Source organism: Canis lupus, chromosome 30, assembly GCF_011100685.1.
Source record: "Canis lupus familiaris isolate Mischka breed German Shepherd chromosome 30, alternate assembly UU_Cfam_GSD_1.0, whole genome shotgun sequence".
In the NCBI taxonomy this organism is placed as follows: domain Eukaryota; kingdom Metazoa; phylum Chordata; class Mammalia; order Carnivora; family Canidae; genus Canis; species Canis lupus.
Genome location: NC_049251.1, coordinates 27,282,963 through 27,297,863, shown reverse-complemented (window position 1 = coordinate 27,297,863; position 14,901 = coordinate 27,282,963). Strand labels below are relative to the sequence as shown.

General features: G+C 47.7%; 1 protein-coding gene and 1 long non-coding RNA gene across 4 annotated transcripts in view; one reads left to right on the top strand and one right to left on the bottom strand.

Moving 5' to 3' along the window:
• Positions 1-14,901, top strand: part of C2CD4B (C2 calcium dependent domain containing 4B) — a 65,330-nt gene that overhangs the window by 12,987 nt on the left and 37,442 nt on the right. Inside the window, exons 1-4 of one of the 3 annotated variants that reach the window (XM_038580600.1) lie at positions 11,186-11,302; positions 11,445-11,925; positions 11,958-12,322; positions 12,367-13,621. The exons of 1 other annotated variant lie outside the window; for it this stretch is intronic. In XM_038580600.1, the coding sequence (XP_038436528.1) occupies positions 11,484-11,925; positions 11,958-12,322; positions 12,367-12,663 (1,104 nt within the window). In that variant the 5' untranslated portion in view covers positions 11,186-11,302; positions 11,445-11,483 and the 3' untranslated portion in view covers positions 12,664-13,621. Of the gene's footprint in view, positions 1-896; positions 3,740-11,185; positions 11,303-11,444; positions 11,926-11,957; positions 12,323-12,366; positions 13,622-14,901 lie in introns of those variants that run through there. One more of the 3 variants, XR_005381738.1, reaches the window with a different exon arrangement.
• Positions 1,515-11,555, bottom strand: LOC119866910. The gene is made up of 4 exons (XR_005381739.1): positions 11,426-11,555; positions 2,568-2,670; positions 2,397-2,464; positions 1,515-2,287 (listed from the first exon to the last, which is right to left on the bottom strand). It is a non-coding gene; the product is annotated as an uncharacterized LOC119866910 (long non-coding RNA).

Sequence of the window (14,901 nt, the reverse complement as noted above, 5' to 3'; positions counted from 1 at the left end):
AACCATCGACTACATCTTGATTTTGGGCACTGACTAGCATTGAAAATCAAGAAACAAATTAACCAAAGACAAAACTATATTTTAAGATACAAGATTTTCTTAAGATTATCTTAAGATATACTGATTTTCCTCCTTGGGAATAGGTCAGAATACTGACAAATGTTCAGTTGAGCTGAAGTCACCAGCTAGTGTGTAGGTGCAGTGGGGCAGCTCCTGTGCAGCAACCCTGTGACAGGTCCAAGGGCTTTTCCCAGAAGAAGGCATTAATGGCTTTCTACAAAAATGCAGTGTTTCCTTAACTTGCTGGGGGGTTGATAGATTTCAATGATAGAGATTTGATACTTATATTAGTTGTGTAGGGTGCATTTTTGCCTTGCAGCACCCAGAGTTCATCTGGCTGTCATTTGTCAACCGACTGCACTTTTCAATTGTTGTCGTATGAAAGCACCAAGTGAAACTGTAAGGTTAGCAGGGATCCTGTGTAGCAATTATTTTGTCATATTGCTTTTACTTTGTGGAGGTATTTCAAACCTCCTTTTACCCAAACTTGTCCTTTCTTCAATCTCCCAGGCTCTGAAGTGGCCATTGTTAATATACAAACACCATTTAAAGTCTTTTTTTCTGATTAATGTAGCCACAGGCCTACTTCTTACAAGGTGTATCTCATGGGAAAAAAATTTCTTCTATAATCTTTAGAGAAAAAAATAATTTTTCCCTGTTACCAAAGTAACATATTGGGTTGATCCAGAAAATATACTTAAGTAAAAGGAGAAAGATTAGAATAATCTATAATCCCACTACTCAATTTTCATGGCCATTCTTCTAGACTCTTTCCATATGTCTATCTTTTCCCAGATATGAGATCATACAGTGCACGCTGCTTTATTCTCTTACAGTCTTCTACAACTTCGATTTCAATGACCTACCCTGTGGATGGACCTTGGTTTATTTAACCAGTGGGCTGTTGCCCACAGGTTACCAGACCTAAGAACCTACCTCTAGAAAGGGACTGGCTGTCACCTGGATGCACCCTAACAGCCCCCACAGTATGATGTTCTCTTGTCTCCTATTGGTCAGGGCATGAGTACATTTGTGATTAAATGAGGGATTGGTGGATTATGTCACATGAGGGAATCTTTGGGATTAGATGTTTCTGCTAATGGAGCAGAGGATACCAGCTGAGTGGCCAAACCCTGCTTGGAGCATCATCCCATGTCACTCTGGAGTGAGAATGCCATCATGGTGGAGGCTCTGGTGTGCTGCTCTGACCACCACCACCCCTGCAGTTTCTGGGCACTCATTCCCCTCGTTGCCAACAGGTCATAGATAAAATTCATTTCCAGAAACTCCTTAGCTAAAAGGACCCACCATGATCACGTGACCCACCAAGGTCACGGCCCTTTCCCTGGGGTAGTTTTCATCCAACGATTGGATGATGAGGAGCTATAATTACCTGCCCTCTTACCCTCAGTTTGGGACAACTCTTCAGGGCTCTTCCAGTTCTAGAGCTCTGTGTGGCCTGTGCTGAGGCCTGTGTTGGGACTGTAGGGCTGCTCTGCTCTCTCTACCCAGCTCTGCTTTCCTCTTTTCACCCCCAAAGGTGCATCTCCCACCAGGACCTTCCAGTAACCTTCCTCCTTGCACATGGCCCGCTCAGTGTCTGCTTCCGGGGGAACCCAATCTGTGGCAGGCACTAAGTTTACATTTTTGGCCTGACAAAGAGTTTATGTGCATAGTGTGTCTTACAGAGAGACAATACAAGTTAAAAAATATCAGTTCTAATTGCAATACTTACAGGTTTCTCCACAATACTTACGTGGCTACATAGCTAGCCTTTCCAAGTGGAGTCAGATCCAGCCTGGAGCTCTCACTTGAGGAAGTCAACAAGAAGTGTTCTGTGTTTGCCATTTCCTAGGACTCTTACCCCATCATTTGGTTGTCCCAGGTCTGAGCCCGGTTGATGGGGAGGTGGATGGGTCCCTCCCAGGCAGGCCGTGCATCTCGGGGCGCCCCTCACCGTGTGCTGGCTGTGGACCATCCGTGCTCCCTCGGTACTGATACGGGTCCACGGCCCCCTGTGTGGCCACACGTGCCCTTCTCTTTATGGAGGAGGAAAAAGACTTTTACAACCTATTTCCTCTCTTGAAATTTGAGGCTTTATTCCACAGTTTCCTTATTCACAACGAGGGGATTTTATCCCTTACGCAGTGACGCTGGCTCCTGGCCAGTCTGGAGCAGCCTCAGGAGAGTGCAGGGCCGTGGCCCAGCTGGCTGACTTCACGTTTCCCTGGAGAGGAAACAGCTGTCACCTTCTCCACTCAGGAAGCACAGGTGTAGAAGTGACCTCTGATTCCTTTGCTGGGGGTCGGCGACTCAGTTTTTAGGAGGATTCCTACCTCTTTTTCCTGGTTTAGGTTCCAAGATGGGCCCCCTCCTCCCCTACATTATGTTGGGTACAAAGCCACTGCCAACAGAAGGATCAAAGTACAGTTTAGCTACCGTTATGGGTTCAGTTGTGCGCCCCACCCCCCATCCCCAAAGATATGTTGAAGAATTAACTCCAGTACCTCTGAGTGTGACTCTTTGGAAATAAGATCTTTGCAGATGTACCGAGTTCAGAGGAGGTCATCCCGGAGAAGGGTGGGCCCTTTATCCAATAGGGTTGGCATCCTTATAAGAGAAAGAGAGATCCAGAGACACAGACTCAGGAGAGGAGAACGCCACGTGATGCCGAAGTGGACCCTAAGGTGCTGCAGCCGCAAGACTGGGAACCCCAAGGACCAGAGTAGGAGGAGGCCAGGAAGGATTCTCCTTTATGGGTCTCAGAGGAGCCTGGCTCAGCTGATACCTTCAGGTTAGACTTCTGGACTTCGACAGCATGAGACAATAAATACATTTCTGCTGTAATGTATTTCTGACATTCTGTCAGAATTCTGTATCCCCCTCATTTGTGGTACTTTGTTACCTTAAGGAAGTCAGTAATGGGAACATCCCTAAGGAAATGAATACAGCCATTATTGCAAAACCTTTAACTAGATAGCTCTGGTTTTCTCTCTTGTGGTCCAGAGCTTGATCCAGGCACTACTCCAAAAGTAGCGCACTTATAACTGCTTAGAGAGGCCTCCTATTTAGATCTTCTGAGAGGGATTATTGCAGCTCTAATAGAGTTGAACACATGGGCATGGCTTAGGCACTGAGAGGTCCAATTCTAGCTTAGTGAGGCTGAAAGAAAAGCTAACAGGGTAGCTGGGGGACTGTGAAGTCACTGTTTAGATTTGGCTGGGGCCCGGGAGGGGCTTCCTTGTAGGACCCTATGTATCTGTTTAGTAGAGCCTTTGGATTCTGAGAATGAAGCCCTGCAAAGGAATTTGAAGATGACCTGGTCTCATCGAGTGTCCTGTTTTATGTGGAGAAAACAAGATCTGGGGAGGTTAGGTGGCTTACCCAGGGGCCAGCTGATAAATAGTAGAGATGGGCCTGGAGTCCAAAGCACCCTGAGATACGGGCCAGTGTGCTTGTCCCAGCTCTGGACTCCCCTGTAAGCCTGTCAAAACATTGTGCAAGGTCATGAAGAAACTCTGAGGAAACTCTGCACTGACTTCTCGAAGCTACTAAGGTCAGCAGCATGGCCTTTGGGGACAGGTCTACCAATTTTTCCGAGCATCAAGTAACTTTTAAAGGCAGTGTTTCTTTTTTTTTTTTTTCCTTCAAAGATTTTATCCATTTATTCATGAGAGACACAGACAGAGGCAGAGACACAGGCAGAGGGAGAAGCAGGCTCCATGCCGGGAGCCCGACGTGGGACTCGATCCCAGGACTCCAGGATCACGCCCTGGGCCGAAGGCAGGCGCTGAACCGCTGAGCCACCCAGGGATCCCAGAAAAGTGACTTTAAAACTGAAGATGTAGGGATCCCTGGGTGGCGCAGCAGTTTGGCGCCTGCCTTTGGCCCAGGGCGCGATCCTGGGGACCTGGGATTGAATCCCACGTCGGGCTCCCGGTGCATGGAGCCTGCTTCTCCCTCTGCCTGTCTCTGCCTCTCTCTCTCTCTCTCTCTGTGTGTGTGACTATCATAAATAAATAAAAATTAAAAAAAAAACTGAAGATGTAAATACCCTATTACCAGCTATTCTATTCCTGGAGATGTACTCTAGAAAACCTGTGTACAGGTGGCCTGGAAGACATGGATACAAATGATCACACCCACACTGGAAACACTGGAGACAATCCAAATGTTCATCAGCAAGAGAAATGAAGTACATTCATACAGTAGAATTCTCTCTGGTGGTGAAATGAATGAGCTAGAGCTGTACATGTATATATAAAAGAATCTTATAAATGGAATGTAGAATAAAAACTGCAGAAGAATATTTGTAATCTTACCATTTTTTAAAAAGTTCAAGAACAGAAAATAATCATTTATAGGGACATATATACATATGGCATAAAACTAATATCTAGAGAAAGACAATAATAAGCCCCGAATTCAGGATAGTACTTAGCTCCGGGACAGGAAAAGAGACAAAAAGGTGATCCAGAAGTATAATAGGGGATTTCGACTGTTTCAAAAATATCTTATTTCTTAAGGCGGTTGGTGGGTAAACAGATGTTCACTATATTATGTCTTGGAGGCTTGTTTTTGCATACATTAAATGACACATAATTTAAAAATACCTAAAAAGGAAAAATTGAAGAAAACATGAGTGGGGTCTAGATATTGTGGACAGGGAAACAAAATTAAGTGCTCAACACGAATGTTGCTTTTGTTCAACTTTGTAGTAGTACTGGGAAGGGTAATGGAATACTTAAAACTTTGGTTACTATTCATAGAGAAAAGACAAATCAGTGACCAACTAGAATGAAGATGTTGGTTGGGGATGATCAAGATGGAACCATTTGTTTTCTAGACAGCCCGCGAGAAAGGAAAACCATGCTACATGTTAACCGCTGTGTTCATCAATTTAATAAGTCATATCAACTACTTGATTTAATGAGTTATTATAATAACTTACTTTCATAATGTGAATGTACCTACATGATTGAAATTGTAAAAGGCTATTTGTTGACCTAAGGAGATTCAAATGACGTTAATGACAATGTACATAACTCGAATTAAGCAATAATAGTTCTTTTTAAGACAGGCATCATGGGAATTAAAACACTAACTTCCTTAGAGTGATAAGTTAATACTAGTTTCTCACCTGGTTCCTCTTTAGGCAAAAATATGAATAATTAAGGTAAATTCTCAAGGGGGAAGAAGACAGATATAAAAAATGATTCTTAATCTCAAATGAACCTAAACATCTGTTTGAAAAGATGCGCTCCATGAGCACATAGAAAAACATGCAGTTAAATAGCAGTGCGAGACTGTACTTAATTTCAGCAAACATCTGACTACCTGCGTGCCAGTCCTGTGCTGGGTGTGAGTATGGAGGTGAAACAGTGTCCTTCAAAGAGACCTGTGGGTGGGATCCCTGGGTGGCGCAGCGGTTTGGCGCCTGCCTTTGGCCCAGGGCGCGATCCTGGAGACCCGGGATCGAATCCCACGTCGGGCTCCCGGTGCATGGAGCCTGCTTCTCCCTCTGCCTGTGTCTCTGCCTCTCTCTCTCTCTGTGACTATCATAAATAAATAAAAATTTTAAAAAAATTTAAAAAAAGAGACCTGTGGGAGAAACAGACAGGCAAACAAACATTTTTAATATCACATGAGAAGTGCTGTCATAGCAGAGGGCATGGCCCAACCTGGGGAGGTCGGGGAAGCAATGATGAGGACTTCTGAAGGCAGATGGCAGCTGGGCTCCTCAAGTAGTGAGAACAGCATGAACAAAGACCTGAGGGGTGCCTGGGTGGCTCAGTGATTGAGCATCTGCCTTCGGCTCAGGTCGTGATCCTGGGGTCCTGGGATCGAGTCCTGCATCATGCTCCCTGTCTGCTTTTCCCTCTGCCTATGTCTCTGCCTCTCTCCCTGTATCTCTCATGAATAAATAAATAAAATCTTTTCTTAAAAAAAAGGAAGACCTGAGGTGAGCATATGTGCTTTCAGGGAACAGCAAGTACAGGGACTGGGAACAGCAGCATTTCAAGGCGGGCAGAAGCAGAGGAGAGTAGACAGGAGATACATGTAAATTTGCTTAAAACTCTAAGTTACTTCTCACTTCCTCATGACAATTTGTGTCCAAGCTGCTTTCGCTAAGAAATAAGCTTTCCAGTATATTTTATAGCCACTCCTCCCCCTGAGTCATAAGCAACCGAAAACACTATCTTGGGAAAAGAACATAAGCTCTGGAGTCAAGACCAGGGTTTGAGTAATGACTCAGCCAAGTGCTAGTATCCCAAAGAAACATTGAGTCTCAATGTCCTTATCTGTAAAATGATCGTTAGATTGACATGATTGTTATGAAGAGTAAACAAGTATATTAGTAAAAATGGCTAGAAGTACTGCACACATTGAGTATTAATGTGTACATAAAACTCATCTCTGACCTGAAAGGAGAAAGCCCAATGAGCTGAAGATTCTTAAAAGGTAACCACAAATTAGTCTAGAAAGTTGCTTGGAGAGAGAAGCAAACAAGAGAAAGAATCTAGACACTCCACCTCAGGGGAAAAAAAAGAAAGATTGATAAAATTAACCTTGATTTTCATCCGTTAGGTTGATAAACATCGAATTGTGCTACTATTAAATATTCTGCAATCATTTCAGTGTGGACAAGGAATTGGTTTCAAGTTGTTCCGTATGTTTTTCATTAGAGGTCTTCAAAAGCTTTCAGAGGTAAACACCGACTTAATATGTTTTAGCAAACTAAGCAATTTTGAAAGTTTTGGATGGGAAACTTAATCCAAGAAATTATTTCAGTAATAGGAACCAAAATTTACTGAGCCCTATTATGTTCTCTGTGCTTTCTATGTCCTATCTCTGATCCTCACGCAATGTTGTTAAGATTAACAGATAAGGGTGGGCTAAGAGGGTTTTACTAACTTGGCCAAGGTCACGCGTGTAGAAAGTGGCAGAGTGGGAATGGGAACCCACATTTGAGAGACTCCGAAATTCACAGCCATGTCTTGCTTTCGCTCTGAAGGAAGACCCCACAGAAAAGGGGCCCATGACCAAACCTGGGCAGTCCTAGAGGGCTTTCAGGAGGACATGATGCTTGAACAGAGTCCCAAAAGGAAGAATAGGAATCTTGAAGGCAGTTAGCGGAGTGGGTATGAAAGGACAGGAAACAGGGAAGCTGCAGGAAAGGCCAATAATAAAGGACTGATGACACTTTATGTCTTACAAAGTACTTCCACGTGCAAGTTCCCATTCTATTTCCAGGAAAGAATTTCCAACTTTCCCATCTAATAGATATAAACAAGTCATATTGGAGGTACAGTGATTTGCTCAAGGACACAGAAAAAGTAAATGTAGCACCAGAGCTCAAAGTTGGCTCTCCAGTTGTTGGATCCTGGGCTCACGCTCTAGTGCTGTGGCAGCTACAAACGAAAAAAATCTTCATTGCATATTTTCCATTATAACCTCATTTCTAACTTTATCATATCTTCCCTACCCTTATTGTTTTCTGTGTCAGTTACTTCACCTACTTCTCTTTCTTTCATTTTATCATCTTGTTGCACATATATGTGTAGGCTTGCTCAAACTAATTTTCAGTGAACTAGGGCATAAACTGATAAAAACTTCAATGCCCACAAAAAAGAAATTGTGTTGATGTTTTATATTCCCATCTAGTTTTGGGCTTTAGGAAACCACACCTTTATCCAGTTGTGATGTTAAGGGATATAGAGTCTTGCAGATTGTTAACTTCATCGAATGCTCCAACAGAAACATGTCTGCGTGTTGCTAGTCTTCTTGATCATGATTTTCCATGACTCTATTTTTTTTTTCTGTAAAGGAGACATGGCCATACCCACCTGACTGGACATTCAGACTGGTTCTTCACTGGTTTTTCAAGGCTAGTGGATCATGAGGGTCCTGTAGGATTTCTCACTATGATAAGCTCTCCCACTGCAGCCTCTTCCACTGCCATCACATCTTGTCCATACCATTCTAGGGTTATGGGTATTGTACAAGTCAATTTGGGACCTCATTCAGGGTTCTTAACTCAGTTAATTGCATGTCTTTTCTGTTTTATCGGGCTCTAGCCTGTAAGTTCCCTGGGTCTTGGTTACGTAAATCATCTCAAATCCTGTTTTGGAACAAGGTATGGTATAAAAAAGAGAGTGAATGCACTTCCTGGGAGGATAAGTTCACAAATGGTACAGCACTTCTGTGCAAAATTAATGATTTCCTGCTTATGACAATTGTATATGTTAATCTATTAGGTGCTGATATAAACAATAAGGTGTGTAGTTTCAACCCAAGGCTTTGGAACAAAGGTTTCTTTTTCTTTTATCTAACCACCAGAGAGGATATGGATTCTCGAGAAATCTGAGGGAGCCCTGAGGGAGGCACTCTAGGGAAGCAGTTATAAGCACACAGTATAATGAGCCAGATGGATCCAGATTTGACTCCCAACCTTGCTTTTAATGGCTGTGAGCCTCTGGACAAGTTGTTTATCCTCTATGAGCCATAGCTTCTATATCTTTACCTTCTTTAGAAGGTTGTTTAGAGATTAAATAAGACGCAGTATATAGTGAGGGTTCAGTAAATGTTAAGATTATCATTGGGATAATTTCTTTGAAATAACAATTTTAAAACTTTGAATACAAAACGATGGTGGACCTTACATGGTCATAAGGCACAAATAATGAACGAAATGGAGTGATCAGAGTTTCCACGGAGGTCTTGTTTTTCACTTTTTCGCAGTGTGATTTCACTGGGAAGAAAATTAGGCCTCTAACTGTGGATACAGCCTGCAGCTATGGGCTTAAATGAATGAATGACTGGAGCATATTCTTGCCAAAGTAATTTAATTTCCCTGTATCTTTCTGTTCTGTAGAAAATTAACTCATGGAAAACTAGTGGTTTCGGAAAACCTTCTAGATAGAGACTGGGTTTCCAGTCATGCTTATGTTATTCTATGAACATGAAGAGCGCTGGCTGTATAATGACTCCCATCCCACGTCCTGCTTTTGGTAGCATTTACCCACTGATGAAATGTTTCTGTATTCCTGTCATGAAGCCCTTGAAAGAGCCATTGTCATTGAGGTCTAATCAGAAGTGAATGGGCACACTGACAGGACATAATGCTGGTGTGCTCTGCTTTAGAGAAGACCATTTGCCCACTAATTTGCAGATTGGTGTGAAGAATCAGAGGAAATGATTCAGTGAAAGACTCCAGGGACTCCTCTGCCTGGAGTTTGGCTTTGGTAGGAATGGTTACTGCTCCCTGGTTGCTTGATTCATGCTTGTCCCATAAAAAAAGAGCATATACTAACAGAGAACAGTGATCAATTAAGAATGAAAATATGAATTACTAACAAGGGGAAACATTCACTCTCCTTACCTGTAAGGATTTGGAAATAATGACACTCACTCCAAAGCAAGGATAGTGGAAAATACTTAATAGCAGCATGAGTTGCTTTAATAACTAACATTCTGGGTGTAAAGTGCAATACAAGCCACACACACACAATGTCTGACACACAACAGACTTCGCGAGTTATATTGAACCGAGTGAATTAAAAAGAGAAGGAAGGATGATATTAGCAGAAAGCTGGGGTGCGGGAAACTGGGTATGATTCCTAGTTTGAATGACACTAGACAGGTCTCTTAGCCTAAGCCTCAGTTTCTCATCTGGTAAACAAGCAATGTCCACCTCCCTGGTTTGCTGTGAGAAATTGAACAATGCAGTTTGAAAGCTATCTGGTTAAAAGCACCTGACAGTCATAAGACCTGGATCGTAGAGCAGGCTCAGTTCAATATAATTCACTCAAATATTTACTGAGCACTTATTACTTGCCCGGCATTGTATTCCAGGTGCTGGAATTGGATAAAAGATTAATAAGACAGCTAGGTTTGTTCCTTGTATAGGGCAACTAGGATGGAGGCAGACCCAGATTTTGAATCCTTGCACTTTTATTTTACCTACATTCAGAAGAGGTCCCTCAGACTCCCTGAATGAGTTGTCCCAGTCCTTGCCCTCAAGAAACCCAGTCTATCAGGGGAGACAAACCCATAAACCAGAAATTCCAAAGCAGCAGGCTAAATGCAGCCATGGCGGTACATAAAGTGGGGGGTGGGGGGCTGTAGAGGGGGAGTTGGGTGAAGGGGATCTGGCTGAATTATGAAAAATAAACAGTAGTTCCTACAGAGAGAAAAAGCAGAGGAAGAGCATTTCAGATCCGGGAAGCATTACATGCAAAGAAAGCCAAATAAACAGGAAGTTGCTAGTCCCAGGTTCTGCCATTAACTGGCTTTATTTAACTTTTATGGAATTTCCTCAAGTCTCTCTGGGCTTCCAGTTTTCTCGTACTAGAAAATGAAGGTTGTTGAGCGGAGGGTGATGTGTGGAATGATGAGGAAACAGGTTTTCTGTAAGGCTCTTAAAAAAAAAAAAAAAAAAGAGTTTGAAGATTTTATTCATGAGAGAGGCAGAGACCCAGGCAGAGGGAGAAGCAGGCTCCTCGCAGGAGGCCCGAGGGGAGCCTCGATCCCAGGACCCCGGGATCACAACCTGCGCGGAGGGCAGGCGCTCAGCCACCGGGGCCCCGCTGCCCTGGAAGGGGCTTCCTACCTGGTCCCTTCCTGCCGAGCAGAGAGAAAAGGGGTAACCTTGGGAGTAATAAGTGTTATTTTTACGGTATGAGCAGAGGCCCCACCTTTTATGACCCAACATGACAGGCTGCGTTCGTCCAGCAGTTTTGCCCTGTCCCCCCCCCCCCCCCCCCCCGCCCCAGTGCTGCGGGCGCTGAGCGCGCCGGGGACGAGGGGCCGCCGTCGAGCAGGGGGAGGCGCTCCGGAAGGTCCAGGGCCTGAGCTCCCCGCCACAGGGAACTTCCCCGCTCCCAGAGCCGCCAGCTGCCCCCGGGCAGGGCCACGCTTCCCAGGCCGGTGTACGCGGCGCCCCCCGCGGAGCGGACGCGGCCCGGGGGCCACGGGGGGTCGCAGCGGGCGCCCGCGGCGGGGCCCGGGCAGCGGGCAGGGCGGGCTCGGAGGCGGGCGGTGGAGCGCCCGCGGGGGCTGGGCCCCGGGCCGGCTGGGCGGGACTCGGCCGCCGCTATAAGACGGGGCGCCCCTGTCCCCGCCCGCGGGCTGAAGCTGGCGCGCCCGCCCGGACCGGAGGCGCCGGCCTGCGCTGGCAACTCGCGCCCCGGGGCGGCCGCAGAAGACGGGAAGGTCTGACTGCGAGTCCTCCGGGTGCCTGGTACCGGTGACTGGAAGGCGGGCAGGCCCGGGGGAGGGAGAGTCGGCCCGGGTGGCCCGTCCGTGCCCTCCGACGGCCCGGGGCGCTGCCGCCACTCCCCGGGGCCCGGGCGCCCACACTCACCGACTTCTCTCCCCCGCAGGAGCGCGCCCCGCCACGCGCGTCCCCGCAGCCTCCGACCATGCGGCTCCTCGGCAGACTCCGCCCCGCCCCCGCGGAGCCCGCCTGCTCCCACGTGCTCACCCCCGCGCGCATCCCCGAGTTCTGCATCCCGCCGCGGCTGCTCCCGCCCTGCGCGCCCGAGTCTCCGCCTCCCGCCGCCGCCCTGCCCCGGCGCTGCGCCGCGGAGCCCGACCTGTGGCCGCGGGGAGCCGACGCTGCGGCCGGACACACGGACTGGGACCCGCGCTCGCAGGCCGCGCTCTCGCTGCCGCACCTGCCCCGCGGCCGCACCGCCTACGGCTTCTGCGCGCTGCTCGAGAGTCCGCACACGCGCCGCAAGGAGTCGCTCTTCCTCGGCGGCCCCGGCGCCGCCCCGCCCCCGCCCCCGCCCCCGCCCCCGGGCGCAGCCCCGGCCGCCGCCGCCGCCCCCGCGCTCCCCGCCCCCGCCCCCGCCCCCGCCCCCGCCCGGCGCCGCGCGCGCCCGCCCCGCCGGCCCGCGCCCGCCGCCTCCTGCGCGCCCCCGAAGGGCTGCTGAGCCGCGCGCTGCGAGCCCGGGGGAGCCGCGGCCTGGCCCGCGCCCGCTCCGCGTGCGGCGGGGACCGGGACGAGCCGCCCTCCCGGGCCGGGGCCCCCTCCGCCTCCGCCTCCGCCTCCCCGTCCCCGTCCCCGTCCCCGCCGCCCTCCCCGCCGCCGCCGCCTGGCCCCGACCCGCGGCCCGAGCGCCTGGAGGCCGAGGGCACCGTGGCCCTGGGCCGCGCCGGGGGCGCCCTGCGCCTGGCCGCCGAGTACAGTCGGGCCAGCGGGCGGCTCCGCGTGCGGCTGCTCGGCGCCGAGGGCCGGGCCGCGGGGACCGGGGGGGCCGGGGGGCCGGGGGGGCCGGGGGGGCCGCGGGGGCAGCCGAGCCCCGCGCCGTCGGCTGCCGCGTGAGCTTCGTGCTGCGGCCGCCGGGCCAGACGCGCCCGCGGCGCAGCGCCGTGGTCCGGCCGAGCCGCGCGGCCGCCTCGGAGCAGGACGTGTGGCTGGACGGGCTGTCGGAGGAGCAGCTGCGCCGCCTGGCCGTGCGCGTCCAGGCCGAGGAGCGGGGCCGCCTGCGGGGCCAGGGCGAGCTGCTGCTGGGCGCCCTGCTGCTCCCCGCGGGGGCCCGGCCTCCGACCGCCGCCGCGCGCCTAATAACTGCCTTTACTCGTTTTTCTATTTGAAAGCATTGTTTTCTGTTGGAAGCATTTTTCCATTGCTTTATTGACATCTCAGCCTTCAGGTGTCTGTTTTTGTCGTTGTCTGTTGGTAGTGAAGGAAAAGAAGTTCTTCTCTGTTCACAGAATCCAATCCATGTTTGGATTTTTCCAGACCATGTTTACATTCAAAGGCAAAAAAGTATCGGCTTGTGGCTGGAAGGGAGCAAAAGACATTCTGTCGTAAGGATACCTTGGTAGGAAAAGAATTTCTTTCTCATTAAGAAAACCGGTTTCTTTTGAAAGTGAAATCTTAAAAAACAAAAAAATGCTAAGGAAAAGAAAAAGGAAGCAAAGGATCTTTCAAAGGATGGTCATGGGGGGAGTAGATATTCCTAGCATCCCCGTCTTCCTTCTCCAGAAGGGGCCCTGGGAAAATCTTGCTGTTTGAGAAATCTTTTCTGCCTCTGTAAACGTTTGATAATTTTGTGGCATTATCTCCACCTATTTATGTATTTAAGTTACATAGTAATTAATGCCTCTGTGATAGGGTTTCCTAGATGAATTGAAATGTAAACCATCAACTTTTTGAGCACTGGATTTAAAGAAAGGGTTTCTTAATCCAATTTATTTTCATTTGTCGATTCAACAAATAGACCTGAGTCCACTGGAAAATGATTGTATCCCGGAGGGTTTGCCCTCCACTGTAGGCCTCTTTGGTGTGGTGGAAAGCACAATGCGGGGCTGGAGGGGGATATAGATTCCAGTCTTTCTTTGGTCACTTGCCAGTTGTGTCAACTGGGGCAGATTGGTTCACGTCCCTGAACCCCATTTTACAGCAGTGAAATGGGGCTGTTATACTGACTTCACAGGATTTTGTAAAAATACAATTTAATATCCAAACGACCCTTAAAACATGTGAAATGTGTTAAGCATACCTGAAAAGACTTGAACTGTACTGGTGAATACATAATGTTGCAGAAAATGATCTCCTGTACTTATTTTTTTTTTTCTTTCCAATTGTTTCTCCCTGGTCCTGGAGTGGAGCCTAGCAGTATGGATAGCTACCTGATATGGAAGATTTATGGGAGCCAGGAGTGGGAATATAGAACCCTTCAGGATTCCTGTGGTAAACATCCCTATAAGCAATAGTTTGTGCTCATTCTGCATCAAAAAGCCCACCAGCACTGATACCAAAATGAGGTTCTAGCTATGAATTTGGTCAGAATAAGCCAACAAAAAACCCTGGATTTTACATGATTGCAAAGTGGAAAAATGATCCCTTAGAAATCATTTAATCAAATGACTTCTGAAATTGAGAAAATAGCGCAGTGGTGGTGACATGCCTAAAGTCGAATAGCTAGGGACTGGCTAAGCTCAGGTAAGAACCAAATTGCCCTGACTTCTCCAGAGGACTGACCTCCCTTTGGTTCCCTCATCTTATTCATTCATTCATTCATTCATTCATTCATTCATTCCTCATTCAACAATGATTTGTTGAACCCTGTCTCTGTGACAGGCATAGTACTAAGCCCAGGGGATGCAGCTATGAAAAAGATGGACAAGATTACTATTCTCGCAGGACTTAGTTTTAATGGGGGTAGCCAAACAATAGCCAAGTTTGGTTATTACAGATTGTGGTGACCATCATGAACACAATAAACTACAGAGGGTAAGAGACAAGTGGCAGATGGGATTCTCTCAGAGAGAGAGAGTGGGCAGGGAAGGTCTCCCTAAGACTGGAGGAAGGAATCATACCCAAGAGAAACTTAATCTATACAAATAACTACTTAATGTGTCCAAATGACCCCCCTAATGCATCAAACCAGAATTCTTGATTTTTCTCCTCTCAAATCTCCTTTCCCCCTGGTCTTCCTTATTTCAATAAATGGCAATGTCATTCTTCCTTTTTTGCAAGCCAAGAACCTGGAATCATCCTTAGCTTCTCTCTCACACATTCCATTTTTCTTAGGTATAAATGTCTCCTCCTTAGAGTATCCTCCCCTGCCCATCCTATCTTTAAAAACATCACTGTTGCTGTTACTGCTTTATTCCTCATAGCACTTATCACTACCTGGCATTATATTATACCCTTATTTTGTGTTGTTTGTTTACTTCTCCTCCACCAAAAAGTATGCTTTCTAACGCAGGAACTTTGTTGATTCATTGCTTTATTTTCAGGGCATAGAGCAGAGTCTGGCATCTGGTAGATTCTCAATACAATTGATTGAATGTTGAATAAATATAGAAAGAGATGGAATAAAC